The sequence below is a fragment of the Protomyctophum parallelum genome (assembly GCF_964188405.1).
Source record: "Protomyctophum parallelum genome assembly, chromosome: 20".
NCBI lineage: Eukaryota > Metazoa > Chordata > Actinopteri > Myctophiformes > Myctophidae > Protomyctophum > Protomyctophum parallelum.
In genome coordinates, this window is record NC_139718.1 from 42,527,870 (window position 1) to 42,546,583 (window position 18,714).

Genomic DNA, 18,714 nt, shown 5'->3' on the forward strand with positions numbered 1-18,714 from the left:
AATAATAATGATGATGATTATTATTAAGCTTTAATGCTCAGGGAGAAATTGAAGTATAGTCATCCAATAATGACTAATAATGAACTAAGAGTAAAACAGTATAGTAACAACTAACAAGACCATACTGAGCTACGTTATGTGAGCTAATTTATTTTGTGACAGTGACACATGTGTGTCACTGTGTTGTTTTCCTGCATCCTGCATCATGTTGAATGTCTGAATGTAAAACCTTTTTTTCTTTTTCCTTTTCATTATGACTGAGTTACTGCCAGTCTCCACCACCTTTCTCATATGTACAGTAGAGAGAAGCCATACATACATCTGTTAGTTTATTTGTTGTCATGGAGCATGACAATGAGACACAGTCTCGCCCCCGACGAGCAGACCCGAAGAAAATTCTCGTCGGGGCCGCTCGTCATTCTGAAAGGGTCATTCTGTGGCGCTCTATAGAATACAAACCGTAATTCATCAAATACCAATGGAAAGAAACACCTTCTTGCACTGTAAATGGTCATTTCACTTTAACCCATTAAGATCTGAGTCTACAAAACTCATGAGAGTTATCAGATAAACGCATGGTTAACTCAAACCTTTTCATGTCACTTAAGGACCCCCAAAATACATGGCTGCAGACCCGCATGATCACACAGTATTTTGTTCCAGGGACCTCCAGAAGCAAAGATATTCATATCTTTAACATGAATTAACTCATGAGTTAACATGTTTGCAAATATGTATGCACAATTGCACAGTATAGGTATTCAAAGATTTTCACAAATGTTAACGCTTTTCCAAAAAATACCAGATCTCCAAGCTCATAACGTGTCAGTGGCAGTAGCTGTTAGCCAAAGTATAACATAATTTGTATACCACATAAGTGGTTCAAATGAATGACAGACTCTTTACTGGTTTTAATGGGTTAACACACTTCCGGTGACATTTGTATGTCTGTTTCTGTGCACGTCAAACAGTTTTTAAGTTGTTTGATTCAATATTTATATATTTCATAGTAAGCTTTTGCTCAGACACGCCCTCATATAAGCCCATTCACCTTACACATAAAAATCTATGTGATTGTCAGTATACAAACTCATGTGTAATGATCTGTTTTCGATATTTTTGGATGATGTATGATTGATTTGCTCCATAACACACATCAGTCTGATGTAGCGTAGTAAAATGGCTTTCTTGGAGCCACTATTTGCACTCTTATGGCTACAACTTAAAGATTAGATGACTCTCTGACTCTCACTAGAAATGTTTGCTAATGAAGTAAAGAAATGTTGCTCTGGGAGGAGAGATGATATAGTTGAAGAAATAGGTACAATAATGAACATAAAAAACATATAAAAATATAACATATGTGTATGTGTGCGTGTGTGTGTACAATGTAGATTCGTAACAATAATGCATAGAATCAATATACAGTGCATAGTCAACCTATGGGATAAACACTCCTTGTCATGCAAGTTGACTTTTAATACTGAAAACCATATAGTAAATGAGCGATAGGAAATAACATTCAGATTCCAGATTCAAAGATTAGTTTTATTGTTAACTTGCATCCCATATTTTAAGTATACGAGAGTACTATCCTTGAATGTTCCTTTGTGGAGAGATCGTTGCTTCATGGCCAGGTTCATCTTGTTGCCTCTCAGATGATTGCTGCAATCAACCCAGCCACAGTTCCTCCAGCGCCGGCTGCTGCAGCTGCAGTGCCTGCTTAGTTTAACAGCAATAAAAATCAGCTGCAGCTGCAGCTGCAGCAGGCACTGCAGCGCCTACTGCAGCTGCAAACAACCCAGCCACAGTTCCTCCAGCACCGGCTGCAGCTGCAGTGCCTGCTGCAGTGCATGCTGCAGTGCATGCTGCAGTGCCTGCTGCAGCAGGCACTGCAGCTGCAGCAGGCAATGCAGCTGCAATCAACCCAGCCACAGCTGCTCCAGCGCCGGCTGCAGCTGCAGTGCCTGCAGCACCCATACCAGCCATACCTAGAAAAACATGACATACAGCTTTGTTAGTATTAGGGATGGGCAATTAAATTAATCGGCCATCATATCGCTATCGGACGATATTGGCCTTAAAATGCAACAACGGTATCGGATTGATATAAAGATAATATATCGGTTTTAGGAGATATTTTATTTGATAATAATCATCGTTTAAAAATTCAGTATAATAAAGCCTGAAGCCTAGGTGGGAGATGTACTGTATGATGATAAGAGTGCCCCCCACTTAAAAGTGTGATTTTAAATGTACCACTATAATCAAGCTAATCAATGAAATAAAAATCAGATTCAAGATTGTTTTTACAATAAAACGTTTGATCTGTGTCAAAATTGAATTGGCAATTATTTCATAAATATTTTCATTTTTTGCACACAGAATAAAATGTTTTATGGTCATGATTCAAGGAGCCTAGATAGCACACACTCACGCACACACACTATAACTGATCTAGCCTAAGCCCTAATGGATAGATGTCTAATGTTAAACCTAATCTATAAGCATAAAAACTTGGAGACACCAATTTTTGTGTTCATATTTCAGTTCAGTTCAGTTCAGTTTATTTTCGGAAGGAGGACATACATTCATACATTGCACACAGTTTCCATCTTTTTTTTTTTTTTTTTTTTTTAAATTCTTATTATTATTCATGGTCATGTCCTGTCCGTTCCGAAAAAGGGTTAGGGAGAAGCCATAGGCTTGTCGGGCCCTACCCCTGGAGTCCATTTGTGCACGTGTAGCAGACCGTGCCTGCTTACACAGTGCATACATACATTCATGCTGTCCTTATGTATGTACATTTATCTACACACATTCATATATATATATATATGTACATATATACATACATATATATATATATATATATATATATATATACACATACATATATACTAATAACAACTGTAAATAATAATAATGACAGTAGCAACAATAACAACAATGATAATAATGGTATAATATATATATAATATATAACACACAAGCAACATATAATAATATATTATATATACATATGTGGTGTGGTTTACCAATAGTGGTCCACTCATAATATGTGATATGGTTTGACTATGTTTATATATTTCATAATGTATGGTATAGTATAGTAATAAGAATATATAATTATATAGTACAGTACGTCATAGTTCCCCTTTTGTAATGTCATTACTCTTCGCTTCTGTATTTATCGAAGATAGTTTTTTTGACTCTAGTCTTGAATTGGTTTATGTTTCCACAGTGCTTTAGTTCATCCTCCAGCTCATTCCACAGTGTGACTCCATAAGATGAGATGCTCCTTGTTTTTAAGTTTGTGCGCATCACAGGTTTCTTGAAGTTCAGTGGTCCTCTAAGGTTGTATCCTCCTTCCTTATCTAGAAATTTGTCCTGTACATTTACCGGTAATTGTTTATATCTTGCTTTGTACATGATTTGAAGAATTTTTACCTTGACCATATCTGTGAACTTCAGGAGGTGTGATTGTATGAATAGTGGGTGTGTGTGGTCCCGGTATCCTGCATTGTTTATTACTCTGAGTGCTCTCTTTTGTAATATAATTAGTGGATTTATGGTTGATTGGAAGGTGTTTCCCCATACCTCAGAGCAGTAGTTTATGTAAGGTAGGATCATTGCGCAGTACAGCGTGTGCAATGAGCTGGGGTTGAGAAGGTGCTTTGCCCTATTTATAACCGAGATGCTCTTTGCCATCTTGTTCCCCACATATTTTATATGGGGTCTCCAGCAGAGCCTATGGTCTAGGATCACTCCCAAGAATTTGTTTTCATGCACTCGGGCCTGTCTAAGGCACGCACGCACGCACTCACTACAAAGGCCCCACAGGTAGACTTTTAAACTATTTTCAGCAATGGGATAATATATTTTTTGGTGGGTAGATCTTGTTCTGCGCTGGTCATTTAGCTCTCAAGTAAAAAAAAAGTGTGGGCACCCCTGCTCTACAGTATGTATGTATGTAACGGTATATATTGATAACTGCAATCATTTTAATAAATAGTATGTTGGTATCCTTCTCTTGTTAGGGTTTAGTAAGACCCAAAAGCAGAAACAGAAAAACAGCCAGCCCATAACATCTCTTTCATCTGTTTGACCTTTCCAGACAGATTTGTTGTAAGGCAAGGAATTAAATAACATTCAAACCTGTTGACGTTAAAACTGCAACTGCAGACCCTGCAGCCACTCCTCCTCCATTTGCGATGGCAGCTGCTGACATCATAGATGCAGCAGTGGATCCCGCCGCTATTCCAATTGTACCGAAACCTACGCCCGCCAGTACAAAAGGGGCTGCGGCAACGCCAACTTAGCATGAATAGAAAAGATAATTACATTTAATTCAATTAACATAATTCAATAGGCCTAAATTAAAAATGGGATACTTTATTTTTTCTTACCTGCCGCACCAGCCGCGATGCCTAATACAGTCACTGGAGAGTAAGAGAAACAAAAGTACTTTAGTCATGTGCAGTGATCTGACCAGACTGAGCTAACAACTAGATAAAGTGCCTCACTGGGCACAGGTCTCCACCAGGCCAGGTAAAGTTGTGGCCTCCTGGTGGCGCTATAATAATCCAATGTGAAAAGGGTGCCATTTATTCTTACGCTTTTGAATGGCAATTGGTTGATTTGAGGCATTTTGTTCCAAAAATGTGTTTTTGCAAAAATCCACCTGGTGGCGCTATAACAGGCCAATGTGAAAAGGGTGGGATATATTCCTCAACCTATAGTAGGAAAGTCGTGAAAGATTTCACGTAAATTGCACGGCACGTTGCGTTCATGATTTGAGGCTTTTTGTTCAAAACGGGCCAATCCTGCAAACTTTGAAAGCCAATGTAGGCCTACAATGCGCGCACGCGCACACGCACGCACACACACACACACACACACACACACACACCGACGGACGGAGTGCAAAACATACTATCTCCCGTTGCCTTCAGCCTGGTGGAGACAATTATGTCCAATAATACAAGCGGGGGGGGGGGGGGTCATTAGGTTTAGACTAGTGAGTCGTGACTAGTGACTTCTCACTCACTACGTGTACACTGTTAGTTACAGACCCGTAAAGGGTGTCCCATTTAGTTCCTATTACAACCATCCTTTAGCTGGGGGACCCCCTGAACCCTGCGGCCTCCACTTTGAGAACCACTGGTGTAGAGAATGACCATTGACTACAATATAATGCAATTTGGAATTGCACTGAGGTAAGGTGTAAAGTGAGTTTAAGCAAGGATATATAATATATCCTATGATAACGATATGCTACAGCTTAAATGAATACATACAGAATATAGAATGTACAGAATATAAATGAATAGGCCTATACAGATAATACAAATGCAGGCTGCATTTTGTATTATCTGTATTCATTTATATTCTGTTAATGCAGCAGAAGGATGACCACGTGCAAATAGCAGTAGAACTAAATATGATGTGGTGGACTGTGATAATCCTGAGCTTTACATAGGCTGCCCCTTAAACAAATAATCTATCAAAAATATGCGACACATAACGTAGGGTAATACTTGCGGATAAGGTTCATGAAATAATGATTAACTAATGCTTTATTATTTAATACAGAAGGATGGTCTTCCTGCTTTCTTTGTCGCACCTCCAACGGTGCCATGGAGGACTATGCATGGCAGGGGCGTCCTCTGCCCTGAGCCAAGCCTATAAGCCTCAGGCGCGCCTGGCCCTGTCTGTGGCATTGACACAGTGTCCCCCCCCGATTGAGTCTGACCACGCATGCGCAGACCGTCGCTTTGTATTCAGACAGTCTCAGAGGCACTTAAACTGTAAACAGACCCCCCCCCCCCCGCTTGGAGTGGGTCCCCCCCCGCTTGGAGTGGGCCCCCCCACGCAGGACATGGGGGGACACCCTCGTCAAACATCAGAGAGTAAAGTGAAGGTTCCCTGCTAAAGTAATGCTAGTGCTTCCATGCTAGTAAAGTCATTTGCTAAACCAATTTCGCGATAAAATCCGTTAATTGTAACCGATCGTTTTTGAAGATAATACTAGTATGGTACTAACTGGCTAACAGAAATAGCAGAGAAGGAAATATTAACAATGGTATTTTGTAAAAGTGTATTGGCCCGCCTAGCCTACAGAGCTACCGTCAACAACAAAGGATGTTGCCGCCAGATTCTGCGAGAGAAATAAGCAACCAGTTGTGAAAACAACTTCAAGTCCAAAATAAGCGAAAATAACAACACAAATCTTATTTATATAGTTTTTTTATTTGTACTCATTTGGCACATTTACACAGGCCTAATGCATCTGAGACTGTTATTTTAATGTTTGTTTTTTCATACAAAATGCCAAATAAATACAGTAGACTATAATTTTTTAAAGGAGAGATGACAGGCAAACGATCAAAATGACAATGGCTCTACATTATCTAATTGTGTAGACTTTGTAGAAATTAAGTAGGCTAATCTATTATCTAATGCAACAACAAGTAACAACAACAATACTATTTGTGTTGTGTGCAGGCAGCTAATGTGTCTGTTTGGTGTGGGGGAACCCTTGCTACCAATGCTAACTACAGCTTCCATGCTAGTGCTTCCATGCTAGTAAAGTCATTTGCTAAACCATTTTCGCGATAAAATCCGTTAATTGTAACCGATCGTTTTTGAAGATAATACTAGTATGGTACTAACTGGCTAACAGAAATAGCAGAGAAGGAAATATTAACAATGGTATTTTGTAAAAGTGTCTTGGCCCGCCTAGCCTACAGAGCTACCGTCAACAACAAAGGATGTTGCCGCCAGATTCTGCGAGAGAAATAAGCAACCAGTTGTGAAAACAAATTCAAGCCCAAAATAAGCGAAAATAACAACACAAATCTTATTTATATAGTTTTTTTGTGTTCTTAGCTTCTGTAAAACAGATTTCATTGCCAAACACTGTCTTTTGAATAGGCTATTGTGTAATGTGAGCTTGTAGATCTTCACTGTTATTGTGCTGTACTTGTGTCACACACACACACACACACACACACACACACACACACACACACACACACACACACACACACACACACACACACACACATCAATCTAGACAGCACTATAATTGCTTTTTATGCAGTCATAGCACTTTATAGTTAGATATATGTGGGTGATTCTTCAACTTGGGGCACTTTTGAGTTTAGAATTAAAAAAAATGTAAATATGGTTTGAACTCAGTTTAGTTTTCCATTCCTAGGTGTTCATTAAGGGGTCTGGAACAATGATCTTAGCTATCAATCAGGCCATTGCTATTCCTATTTTGATTGTGGGATGTCAATGGGCCATTCACAACCATCTATCCAGGAGGAATGTAATGTCAATAAGCCATCTCTTGGGCAATTGTGGTGAATATGATTGCATTTTGTATCTAGAAATAATGACAAGAGCTGTAGTGTCACCCAAAAGTGCTTTTTGTGCAAAAGTAATGCTTTTAATGGATTCAGAGTAATGAAAAACCCCCAGTTTGACCCCACACATTATGTAGTCATAGCACTTCATGGTTATATGCATAGTTTATACATATAGTTTAATTATATAGATAGATATATTCCACTGTTATGTTCTTAGCTTCTGTAAAACAGATGTCATTGCCAAACACTGTCTTTTGAATAGGCTAATGTGAAATGTGAGCTTGTAGATATGCATCTTCACTGTTATTGTGCTGTACTTGTGTCACACACACACCAAATCAATCTAGACAGCACTATAATTGCTTTTTATGTAGTCAAATTGGTACAGTATACTTTTACAATTTATCCAGGGACAATTGTCTTCTAATAACACTTTACAAATAACACAAGTGCTTACTGTAGTGAATTAAACAGAGAGGACTGGAGTCAATTGGGTTATATTATTTTTAACACGAATTTGAAGCTGTCAAAATCTGACGGCCATTGACACGCCCACCTTTTGGTAACGCCCACTTTTGGCCACGCCCACCTTTTGGTAACGCCCACTTTTGGCCACGCCCACAAAAAGGCCCCCCCTTGTCATTTTCCAGGCAGGCTCCACTGATAAGCCTAACATCATTATTTCATGAACCTTATCTTAAGTGTTACCTAATTTAGATCTAAATAAAGTCAGGTGTATGTGCAGCCTTTGTACTCACATGGATCCATGTTGCTCTTACTCTGATCAGCTGATGGTCACGACTCACGATCGAGGGAAAATAAAAGCGATGATGTCAGACAGACTTCATGAGAAACGAAAACAAAACTTTGGAACATGTCTCCCGCCCACAAAACACGCACGCACGCACACCAAGGTTATAATAGTTTTGGTTTTTTCATTATAGTTTAGTTTTAGTTAGTTTTAGTTAACTATTATAACCTTGACGCACACACAATACATACAACACAAAGCTATTGTATTGTTGTTATTAATACAACAATACAACAACATCAGAGCTAGGGGGGTGAACACAAGAGTGAACACAAAATGATAGTTCTTGCAGCTTTAAAGCTTTATATATTGTTGAGTTATAAATTGTTTTAATGTACAGCTTGGCCTCAATCTCAAATACAATGAAAGAAGGTTAGGAATGACTACATTTAGATTTGTGTAGGCTATATGAAATTTAGCTAGAATAATGATCAAATTAATTATGTAACTCAGTGGAATTTAGTAATTTCACAGTAACACCCACAATTCAAACATGCTGATCAAATCCTGCTGTATCACTATAAGATTAGACTTGCTTGTGTCCTACTGTATGTTTACATACAGACCCCTTTTCCACCGGTTGGTTCCCAATGGGAACCGGTTCAGTTATTTTTTTATTTTCCTACAGAATGCCTCATTTGCATATTTAAAAATGTTAAATGTTTAATACAATAAATCATTCTCTTCGTGTAAGTAATCAACTGGGGAAGTTTCATGGTGATAACAATATAATATAGGTATAGTTTTGCCCACTCAATTCATAATTAACGGTCAAATTTTGGAGCTCTGGCTCATGGACTAAGAACCAAAAAGAACTGAACCGGTTCCCATTGGGAACCAACCGGTGGAAAAGGGGCCACATAGTGTCAAGGATGTAGGCTACTGGATGCCAGTACAATCCACAGTATTAATTCACCCATTTTAAGAGTGTACATATAGGCCTATTATTACAAATGTTATTTCTCTTAGAGTTAAATGAACACTGAATATGTTACTGTGTACTTTGACTGTCCCCCCCTTCACGAATCAGGGCCAGCTTGTAAGCCTTTTGTGAGCGTTGGGCTCTGTCCTCAGCATCGTCTTCACTTTCCACTAATCAAATGGGTGGTGACTGGTGAGGTTATTAATTTAAAAGTACAACTAAAGAGCCAGGCTCCTTGGTGGGGGGGGTCTTCAAAGTGTTGTTGGTCCCCACAGCGATGATTCTTCGGTTTCCTGTGGCCGGGCCTTATTTTTCTCTTCTTCTCCCTCATCTGGCCTATCAGTAAAAGCCTAACATAACACGGGGACTTGAACAACACAGAGGACTGCACTTGACCTCTCTGGGTCTAACACCGCTTGTACATCGCTCACTGTCTCCAGCCAAATAAATCAAAATCTTGAAAGAATTGCTCCAAAACTGGTATATTTCTATGTACAAAAGACCACCGAACTACAACATGACGTCACGAGCCGCGGTGAAGAGCAAACCACCGCCACCGCACCAGCCCTTTGCTCTGTTTTTACTCACCACCGCTCAACGTTATTTCAGCTCCGGTGGTCAGCTCACCACCGGAGCGGTGGTCACCTCACCACCGAAAATCCAGACTATGAATAGGCCTTAACCCCAGGCACGCTACGGACTCACCCCAGTCTAATACTCTATGACCCCAGTCTGTCAGAATGCCCTAACCCCAGGGAATCAAGCATGGTGGTCCGATTGGCCGACGGACAACACCTATAGGGTCTAGGCACACCTAAGATTCCATGCGCGGACAGAAGAAGCTGTCTTTTGCGTCATTTCCGTGTAACCCAGGCTCATACCCAGCCGATTACAGTACTTGAGCGCTCTGCTTGCGCAAGTAATAACCCACCCCCATCTCCCAGATTCCCTCCCCAGTCATGTCATGAGTTTGAATGACTGTGTACAATTATGTGCAGGAAGCAGGATGTAATTTGTAGATGTGAGTGGCCTTAATTTAGCTGACTAAACTTATTTTTTTTACAAGAAAAACGTACACTTGCGTGCCAGTGATCACCCTCCCCCCCTGTGCCAATGTTGGCACCCGTGCCTTAGGTCGCCTATACTGAACATATAGTCAACTCATTACATGAACACTCCTCATCAGTTGACTTTTAATAGTGAAAACCAAATAGTAAATGAAATGAAAATTCAGATTCCAGATTCAATTCATTTGTTTTATTAACTTACATCCCATATTTTAAGTGTTTAAAGTGTTATTTTTTATGTTCCTTTGTGGAGAGATCGTTGCTTCATGGCCAGGTTCACCATGTTGCCTCTCAGATAAGGATCGCTGCGATCAACCCAGCCACAGTTCCTCCAGCGCTGGCGGCAGCTGCAGTCCCTGCTGCACCCATACCAGCCATACCTAGGAAAACATGACATACCGCTATGTTAGTATATTCTCAACAGATGAACATATCGGTCCTGGTTTGCGATTCTGATTCTGCCGATGCAATGGCATTCAGACTCAAGATATTTTGACAATAAAGCGTTTGATTCTGTGTCAAAAACATATTTGAATATGTAATTATATACAATATTTAATAATAAAATAATGCGGTTTTCAAATATCTTTTGACACATAATTAAATGTTTTGTTGCATATGGTTGAATTAAATTAACAAAAAAGAATCACCTGCGAATGCAATGTTTTATGGTCATGATTCACAAATAAGGACCCTAGAATTAGATAGCTCGGTTCCAGGCTTAAAACAATTTTGATAAATATTTTCAGAAATCTATATAAATCAGAAGGTCACTGGACTTTGTGTCCTAACTTGAACTCTTGATGAATTTGAACTTATATTAAAGTTTACAGTATGTATGTAACTCTTTCATCTGTTTTAACTTTTCAGCCTGATTTGTTGTAAGGTAAGGATAAATTAAATAACATTAAAAAAAGAATAACCTGTTGACGTTAGAAGTGCGACTGTAGAGCCTGCGGCCACTGCTCCTCCATTTGCGATGGCAGCTGCTGACATCATAGAAGCAGCAGTGGATCCCGCCGCTATTCCAATTGCACCGAAACCAATAGCCCCCAGTGCAATAGGGGCCAAGAGAACGCCACCTTAAAATGAATAGAAAACAGAATTACATTTTGTAATGTTTGGGTATAGGCTACTGGAATAAGCAAAGCATGCATTGGACTATGAATAATGCAGAAATTGAGGATAACATTGTTCAATATGTTTGATATTTTAAGATATGTCCATATCAAAATGCGATAAACCTACATTTTAAAATCTTACCTGTTGCACCAACCGCAACAGCTAATCCTGCTGTGACTAGAAAGTAAGAGAAATAAAAAAAAATACTTTATACATCATATGCATGATAAAAGTAATGACAAGTTTAGCGGCAAGCAGGTGAAGAATAACCTGACGCTGCCAGATCCAAGAAGCTTGCTACACAAATTTGTTTCACAGTTTATTGGAGTGCTGTGTTGGGGAACATGGTTACCCAATACCGCCCTCATCTGGCAGCGTCAGGTTAGGTGAAGAAGGCTATAGCTTTGTAGTGGGAAGTATTATCTGGACAGTGGACTGGAGAATCTGAAAGTGGTTGTGGGGGGGGGGGGGGGGGGATGAGGAGAAAGCTGGAAGCCATCCAGTCCAAACAAACCCATCCCAACCCACTCTATGATGAGCTCAGCTAGCAACATGAGTGAGTTCACTGTCCCCCAGGCCGGCACACCCTGCCCTCGCTCCACTGGTGTAGGGAATGACCACAGACTACAATATGATACAGTTTAGAATTTGGAATAGCACCTTCTCTGGTTTACTGAGGTATTAAAGGTGTAATGTGGTAAAAGTATAATAAAGGATATAGGCCTATGCTGCTATAACTACATACATACAGCTGAAATTAATACACATAATATAGAATATAGAGAATATAAATAAATACAGGATGATGAACAAAGATAATACAAATGCAGTAGAAGGATGACTGAAATAGCAGTAGCCTACAATATTATGTGGTGGACTACAGTAATGGACTGGACTATGGTCAAACTGAGCTAGACAAAAACAACAATGGTCTATCAAAATGATATGTTATATAAAGACACATTCGATCTAAATAAGGTCAGGTATAATTGCAGCCGTTGTACTCACGTAGACCCATCTTCCTCAGTCTGAGCAGCTTTAAACTGGGTATTTTATATTTGAAGAGATCGTCCACCGGAAGCCTTAAATTTGTTTATTAGATCTGCTCACTAGACGCTGCCTATTTTATAGCAGCATCAGTATCATTTCCTGAGAAACGAAAACGAAACTTTTAACATCTGAACACAAGGGGGCACTAGAAGAGCTCACTTAACGGTGTACATGCCCCCAACAAATCTTTATTTATAACAAAAGTACAAAAATACGATAAAATGCAAACACAGGGGATTTACAAAGAGAAAACATTAAAGAGTGAACACAAAAGGACAGCTATTGCAGCTTTTTTATTTAAAGTTTGAAATGACTAAATTTAGATTTGTGTATAATGGAATTTTAGCTATAATAATGATAAAATGAATTATGTAGCTATTTTAACATTTAACTCTAAAATGCCTAAATGTAGTAATTTCATAGTACCAATAGGGACAGAAACGGTGTCTGTTTATCATAGCCTAATTATATTAATTATTAAAACAAGACAAGAAAATGTTTACCGTTTTATTCTGATAAGTGAACTACAAATTTGTCCGTTTTTAAATGTCTTTAAATGTTCTGATTAATTGAAAATGAATAAGTGCTGTTTCTGGTTTTATCCTATTCCTATCAATCAATAGAGGTATCTTTTTCGATTCTGATGAATCGAGAAAAAAAAACCTCTACGATAGTCTAAATGTTTGAGCTACATATCAATCATATCAATAATATCATATCATTTTTCGATTCTGACGAATCGAGAAAAAAAAACCTCTATGAGAGTCTAAATGTTTGGGCTCCTATCAAGCAGACTCCGTGAGTTCTTATGTCAGTTGTAGTAGTATTTATTTGACTCCCCTCCAAAAGCTCGGGTAACACATAAACTTCCTTTGTGACGTGGACCAGATGTCCACGTCACTCAAGACATGCACACAACGACAATTAACCCATTCTGACCTGAGATCAGATTCATACGAGGTTTCCGCCGGACACACACTGGTCTGATGAACCCATTCTGACCTGAGATCAGATTAAAAAAATGTCAGTCGTTCTTCGATTTTTCAAAAATAGCAGACCTACAAGCTCGTATCGCGCCACTCGGTGGCGCGATATGAGCTTGTAGATCTGCTATTTTTAAATAGCTAAAGCATAACATGATGCTGACACCAAAATGGGTGGCCGGTCAGAATGGGTTGAGTCTTGTGTGTATGTCTTGAGTGACGTGGACATCTGGTTCATTAATTGTCATCATGTCACGGAATCTGCCCCAAATATTCCTCAACGGCCTGTTATAGCGCCACCATGAGGCCGATTTAGGCAAAACACACGTCCGTTATCAGCTAATCTCCGGCACCGTTGGCCCGATCCATGCCAAACTTTGCACACACACACTCCCTGGATGCCAACGACGAACCTCTGCCCCAAATATTCCTCAACGGCCTGTTATAGCGCCACCATGAGGCCGATTTAGGCAAAACACATTTCTGTAGATTACTCGTACACATTTTATCCATACATCACACAATTCGGTATACACTATCTCCATAGTCATGTGATCAACACGGAGCGGCACCATTTCCCATCTTCCATCCTGATTGGCTAAGATTGGCTTCCAAAGCTCACACGGTTTGTCCGTTTCGGAAAAATTAGGCTGATTTCTGTAAAACACATTGCTTATGTTAGTCGCACAGATTTCATCCAAATCTCACACAAATCGGTCCACATGATCTCTGTAGTCATGTGATCAAGACGATTCTGTTGGATTTCTCAGATTCTACACTGATTGGCTTACACACTCTCTCTATAGTCCTGTGTTCTAGACGGATCTGTCCGATATATCATTTCCCATCCTAATTTGCTAACATTGGCTTTCAACGTTTGCAGGATTGGCCCGTTTTGAACAAAAAGCCTCAAATCATCCAATTGCCATCCAAGGCAAGAATAAATGGCACCCTTTTCACATTGGCCTATTATAGCGCCACCAGGAGGCAACAACCTGACCTGCCCTGGTGGAGACCTGTGCCGATTGGCACTTTATTTATGTTGAACTGGGTGCCATAGGTAAATGATGTACTACAATACAGTAGACCTACAGTACCTTCTGTCGACACCAGAGGGAACCAAAGACCGACATAGGCCTACTGTTTGAGCTGAGTTTCATGGCGTTTATATCAGTGTTTTGATTGATTGATTGATTGAAATATGTATTAACAGTTTGCAGAATTACAGTACATTTCAAGCACAAACTCAATACAAAGACTGTTAACTGTGAGTGGACGACCCAATTAAGCATTACACTTGTTTACAAGAGGGTCCACCATGCATGTTCAATTCATCAAAACATTTAGAGAGATGTTTTAGGGATTCAGATTTTACGGGGGCCAGTTTTGAATTGCAGCCGTCCGTAGGTGCCCTTTGAGAGCGGTTTTGAAGGAGTCAAGGGATTCACATGTTCATGTGTTTCTGAAGAACTCCCAATTGGTCCTACTTCCTGTTGGTAATCGAGCATTCTTTAATGACTTGTTGAGGTCAGTATAGCATAATGATATTATGTAGAATGAATAGGCCTACTCCTGCAGGCCATGGGTGGCATTGATCCTATTCAGACACGTCCTATAGTCTTCTACCATGTAACATTATGCTCTTACTGGAGCAGGATAGAGTTACTACTAAATGTTTTCCCTGAGCCCTTACATTCACAATGAAGACAGACAGACAGACAGGCAGGCAGGCAGGCAGGCAGGCAGGCAGGCAGGCAGGCAGGCAGGCAGGCAGGCAGACAGGCAGACAGACAGACAGACAGACAGACAGACAGACAGACAGACAGACAGACAGACAGACAGACAGACAGACAGACAGACAGACAGACAGACAGACAGACAGTACTATATGTACCGCGTCAGCTGGCGTTCAACAGCGGGTATACCTGGATGCCTCACAGCAGTTATGCTTAACAGGCACCTGTTCATGGTTCTGTGGCGTACTACATCCCAGTGGTCCATGTGTGTAAGTGCACCAGAGTCAGGAGTCAAGTGTTTAATCCCAGATAACAGAACAGAACATATTGGTGTCACCGACACCGTGGCAGGCTTGGTTGTGAAGCCTCATGGCTATACTGCAGACTGACTGCCACAAAGGACTGATGGAGTCCTTCTGTGTACTTGCACGGTACTACCAGCACACGATGGGTCTGTTGGTTGAACATTAGAAAGATTGAATGGAGTTTGTTCAGATATAGAGTCCAGCTATTATCTCTGCAACCAACCACCTCCAGTTTGTCCAGTTCAAATCCAACTACAGAGAGGCTCCCTCACCAGCTGGGGGGGAAACATCCCCCAAACAAATAGCAGGTGGCAACGCATTGTGAGGTTATTGTGAGGTTTTCGGCGAAGAGATTTGCCGCAGATTGAAAAAAGAGCACACCAAGACAAGTGCACACCAGTGAAACTCAGGTCCGTGTTACTAGAGGGTCATATTGAGAAGAAAAAGACTGCCGAAGCAGACAGCCCTCCCAAGTTAGAGAGAATATCCATATAGGTGCGAGGCTCGATGATACATGATAGAAAGAAGAAGAAAATGCCGGCATTTTCTTCTTTCTACCTTGTGTCGTGTTACCTTCGCCCCAACAAACCATGACAAAGGACACAGGACGGAACCCGTAGAACATCTGCGGCAGCCTGTTGCACACAATGAAGAACCGATGGGGAAGAACAGCTTGCCCTGACCCTTCCAGTCAGAGTTGTTGCTTCAAGTCCAGTTTAGTGTTCCTGTTCTTCCTTGAAACGAAACGCATGTGGTTTCCCAGGCTAGTATTCATGTGTATTTCCATGCAGGAACGTGTAGGTCTCCAGAGTGCACCATCTCCACCTCCTCCCCTTGGATGGTGGCAAGGAGGACGTCCCCTTCTTTCTCTGCTGGTATAGTCCACCACGGTGGAGCTGGTGGTGGCACCCCCATCTCCATAATATAAGTTAGTATACTACGGGGGAGAGTGATAATGGTAGGCCCAGGGTTTACCCATTTAGACCCGAGGGACGATTCTACAAATGCCTTTCTAAATCCTGAGTTTTCTGAAACTTCGTCGTTCAGTCGTTCTCAAACATGTTCACGTCAAGGACCCCCAAAACTATGTATGTAATTGGCCGCCGACCCCCATCTGAAAATATGTTGTTCCAGGGACCCCCCCCCCCCCCCCCCCAGAAGCACATATTTGAGTTAAACATGTTCGCTCTGAAGGAATATACAGTAGCCTATATTCAAAGATCTGTGCCACATTTCCACGATTTTTCAAAAATAGCAGATCTATAAGCTCGATCATGAGCTTGTAGATCTGCTATTTTTCAGCAGTTAACGTATATACCTAAAGCTTTAAACACCAATAGGGGTTCCCGTACAGAATGGTTAAGGAGGGTGACTAGGATTGTTTAGGAGCAGCTGGTGCCATGGGGAAGATGCTTGAATTGATATTCTACACACAGTCAAGATATTTTTGATTTCAGAACAAAATGATAGAAACACAAATGTTCACTGGGCGCCGGGGGGGGAATATAATTATGACCATTTTGCAGTGTCACGTTAATAATTGTTTGATGTATTGAAGGTAGTGAACACATCATAGCATTGATGGCAGAGGTTCAACTGTACGATCTAAGAGAATTAAAGTTTGGTTTGATGTTTGATGTGTCCAAACGTGTTTAATATCTCCAGTATTAATATGAATGCCTGGCGGCAGGTGTCGAGGGTGACTTGTACTACATAACACAGATCATAGCTGAGCTACAAGCTCACACAACGTCACAATACGTGTCGTGAGCGCCTTGCATATCGGCTATATCGGCATGCAATAAAGTATGAATCACAGCATTCATATAGCGGGGATGTGGTCTGCTCCGCCCTCCATTCTTATGCGCGTATTCAGTGTTTGGTTTTGTTCTATTGCATCGTTTCAATTCCCTTTGGTTTCTGTATTTTACATTTGTGAGTTGTGACATAAATCACAACTCACAAAAAAATAATATAAATGGTGACTGTGGTGCCAAATTTCCTGATAACCCCGAGTGTTGCATGTTGTTGGTTGATCACGCTTGACAGCTTTCACTTTATTGAATCCTGTAGAATGTGTATTAGTAGTAGTCCTGTATTTAGAAGGTTTAATCATAATCAATTATCCAAAAGATATAGTACTTTTTTGTGCCACAAGTACAACTCTATCTAGAACCAAACAAAACATCCAAAATGGTAGGTCATCTCTCCATGTCAGCAGACACAAACAGGAGAAACACTCCTGATTCCTGCAGTGTAAATGTTCTAACCCCCCAATCACCGCTTATCAGTTCAAGACAAGAGCATCCTAGGTGTGCATTGCTGAGGAGAAACACTCATTTGCCTACTTTGACTTCCAAATTGCACTATAGTTGGATATTGAATACCCGTATACCAGTCTTGTGATTTGAGTCACTGTTGACACAGACTGTCACAGATAGATAGCACTGCAGCAGCCTCATTACAATAGTTTCCACATCATTTTACTCACGTTTTACTTAAGTAAAAGTATCAATACTGCAATGTAGATATGTTACAAGTCCCCTATTCAAAATTTACTTTACTCAAAATGTAAAGTACTGAAAGTAAAAGTACTCATTGTGCAGAATGTCAAATGTTCAAAATGTATAAACAATCTTTTGAAAATAACCGCGATCTACAAGCTTGTAGATTTGCCATTTTCAAATGTCTGGCATATGTATATATATATATATATATATATATAGGCCCTATATGGCTGAAGTGGTAAGGGTGTCTACAAAGTAACTCAAGGTTTCATATAATAGTGGAGTAAAAGTACAATATTTTCCTCAGATTGTGTGGTAGAAGTTAAAGTATTGAAAATTGTAAATACTGATTTTTTTTTACTATACATCAGTGCTAGCTCATGGAAATCCATCACAACTGCACTATATTCCCAATCAACCAGTGTTGATTTCGTCGACTAATAAAAGTTTGACGACTTCCCTTTTCCACTAACGAAAACTAAGCTACGGTAACTAAAACTAAATATACCAACAATAAAAATAAAAACTAGACTAAAATGTTAGGGAATAGTGGACAAGAGATCCAGTATTTACACTTGGTTGCATGCTGTAAATAGCCAATCTACAAGCTCACAATGCGCCGCAGTGAGACACGTTGTGAGCTTGTAGATCTGCTATTTTCAGCAAGTGTAAAATCAGTCATTACGCCTGCAACAAGGCCTGCATTTAGTCGACTAAAACTAGACTAACACTAAAACATTCCGGGTGACTAAAATCTAACTAAAACTAAATGAAAACTATTCAAGAGACCGACTAAAACTAGCTGCCAAAAACACTGCAATCAACCTCACCCACT

At 40.1% G+C, this 18,714-nt stretch overlaps 1 protein-coding gene and 1 long non-coding RNA gene across 2 annotated transcripts; both read right to left on the reverse strand.

Annotated features, from left to right (window-relative positions):
* Positions 1–1,728: 1,728 nt before the first annotated feature.
* On the reverse strand, positions 1,729–8,182 carry LOC310877797 (uncharacterized protein; the record flags this gene model as incomplete). The annotated part of the gene is made up of 4 exons (XM_083791746.1): positions 8,135–8,182; positions 4,410–4,442; positions 4,159–4,317; positions 1,729–1,991 (listed from the first exon to the last, which is right to left on the reverse strand). The coding sequence occupies exons 1-4, from the start codon at positions 8,142–8,144 to the stop codon at positions 1,729–1,731; spliced, it is 465 nt and encodes a 154-aa protein (XP_083647872.1). The 5' UTR covers positions 8,145–8,182.
* A 2,985-nt stretch (positions 8,183–11,167) lies between these two features.
* Positions 11,168–15,254, reverse strand: LOC310878175. The gene is made up of 3 exons (XR_014570873.1): positions 15,226–15,254; positions 11,440–11,475; positions 11,168–11,258 (listed from the first exon to the last, which is right to left on the reverse strand). It is a non-coding gene; the product is annotated as an uncharacterized lncRNA (long non-coding RNA).
* Positions 15,255–18,714: the final 3,460 nt, after the last annotated feature.